At 52.7% G+C, this 1630-nt stretch overlaps 1 protein-coding gene across 1 annotated transcript; it reads right to left on the bottom strand.

Annotated features, from left to right (window-relative positions):
• Window positions 1-237: 237 nt before the first annotated feature.
• On the bottom strand, window positions 238-1203 carry LOC147412424 (olfactory receptor 14C36-like). The gene has a single exon (XM_086481413.1). The coding sequence runs from the start codon at window positions 1201-1203 to the stop codon at window positions 238-240; it is 966 nt and encodes a 321-aa protein (XP_086337539.1).
• Between the last annotated feature and the right edge of the window lie 427 nt (window positions 1204-1630).

Genomic DNA, 1630 nt, shown 5'->3' with positions numbered 1-1630 from the left:
AACTCAGACAAACAAGTCGGTGCAGGGTCCTTTATTTGGTTTAAACACGCAGACAGCACAGCTCCTGATTTACACAATGTCTCTGAGGCACACAAGGCAGGCAGAGACTGACATAGAAATAGGATGAAGGATGGCAACATTTTTGAGGACAGAATACTCCCTGAGCAAGCTAAACCCCAAAGAAACCAAATCAAACAACCCACCAAAGAGAGGCTGGGCCTGTAATGAGTTCCATTACTAGTGATATGCAGGGGAAGATGGGCAGTTCATTGGTGCTTCTGCAAAGCAACCGGTCATCAGTTTCCTGAGGGCATCCTTGAGCTCCTGGTTCCTCATGCTGTAGATGAGGGGGTTCACTGCTGGAGGAACCACCGAGTACAGAACTGCCAGCAGAAGGTTCAGGGATGGGGAGGAGATGGAGGGGAGCTTCAGGTAGGCAAACATGCCAGTGCTGACAAACAGGGAGACCACGGCCAGGTGAGGGAGGCAGGTGGAAAAGGCTTTGTGGCGTCCCTGCTCCGAGGGGATCCTCAGCACGGCCCTGAAGATCTGCACGTAGGACACCACAATGAACACAAAACACCCAAAAGCTAAACAGACACCGACCACAAGTACCCCAACCTCCCTGAGGTAGGTGTCTGAGCAGGAGAGCTTGAGGATCTGGGGGATTTCACAGAAGAACTGGTCCACAGCATTGCCCTGGCAGAGGGGCAGTGAAAATGTATTGGCCGTGTGCAGCACAGCATAGGGAAAAGCAGTGCCCCAGGCAGCTGCTGCCATGTGGACACAAGCTCTGCTGCCCAGGAGGGTCCCGTAGTGCAGGGGTTTGCAGATGGCAACGTAGCGGTCGTAGGCCATGACGGTGAGAAGATAAAGCTCTGTTGAAATGAGAAAGAGAAATAGAAAGACTTGGGCAACACATCCCGAGTAGGAGATGGCCCTGGTGTTCCAGAGGGAATTGGCCATGGCTTTGGGGAGAGTGGTGGAGAGGGAGCCCAGGTCGATGAGGGAGAGGTTGAGGAGGAAGAAGTACATGGGCGAGTGGAGGTGGGGGTCACAGGCTACAGCAGTGATGATGAGTCCATTGCCCAGGAGGGCAGCCAGGTAGATGCCCAGGAAGAGGCAGAAGTGCAAGAGCTGCAGCTCCCATGTGTCTCCAAATCTCAAGAGGAGGAACTCTGTGATGGAGCTGCCATTGGACATTATTTCACTGCAGGAATGGGGGACTGTTGAAAGAGGAGAAGATATTGACAAGTGAGGAGAGTTTTCTCTGAGCCTGTTTTATGGCATTTCTCAGAGAAAACACACAAAATGACTTCTTTTTTTGGAGGAACATCGGTCGGTTCCTTTTTGTAGGTGCAGGATTGACGAGCAGTGGCTCTGCCCATGGGCTCCAGAGAAGTCAGACCTGTGCTATTGCAGTGGTGTCAAACAGCCCGTGCATTCGGTAGGTGTTCCTGGCAATGGGTGCCTTCAGTCCAGTGAGAGGTATTTGTCTCACTGACCGTGTGACAATTGTCCCTATTTATTGCAGTGCGCTGGAGTCAGCACCCAGACCAGCTGTGTCTGAGAGGGAAGAGCCCAGGGAGGGACCCAGCCCTTCCAACTCTGCTCTCCTGAACAGCAAAGT

This window comes from Leptosomus discolor, unplaced genomic scaffold (assembly GCF_034619465.1).
Source record: "Leptosomus discolor isolate bLepDis1 unplaced genomic scaffold, bLepDis1.hap2 HAP2_SCAFFOLD_41, whole genome shotgun sequence".
Lineage (NCBI taxonomy): Eukaryota > Metazoa > Chordata > Aves > Leptosomiformes > Leptosomidae > Leptosomus > Leptosomus discolor.
Note: the sequence above shows the minus strand (reverse complement) of the source record. Positions and strands in the feature narration are given on the sequence as shown.

Bases quoted from the DNA above. Each gene is read 5' to 3' on its own strand.
- LOC147412424 (XM_086481413.1), bottom strand. From the start codon at position 1,203: ATGTCCAATGGCAGCTCCATCACAGAGTTCCTCCTCTTGAGATTTGGA.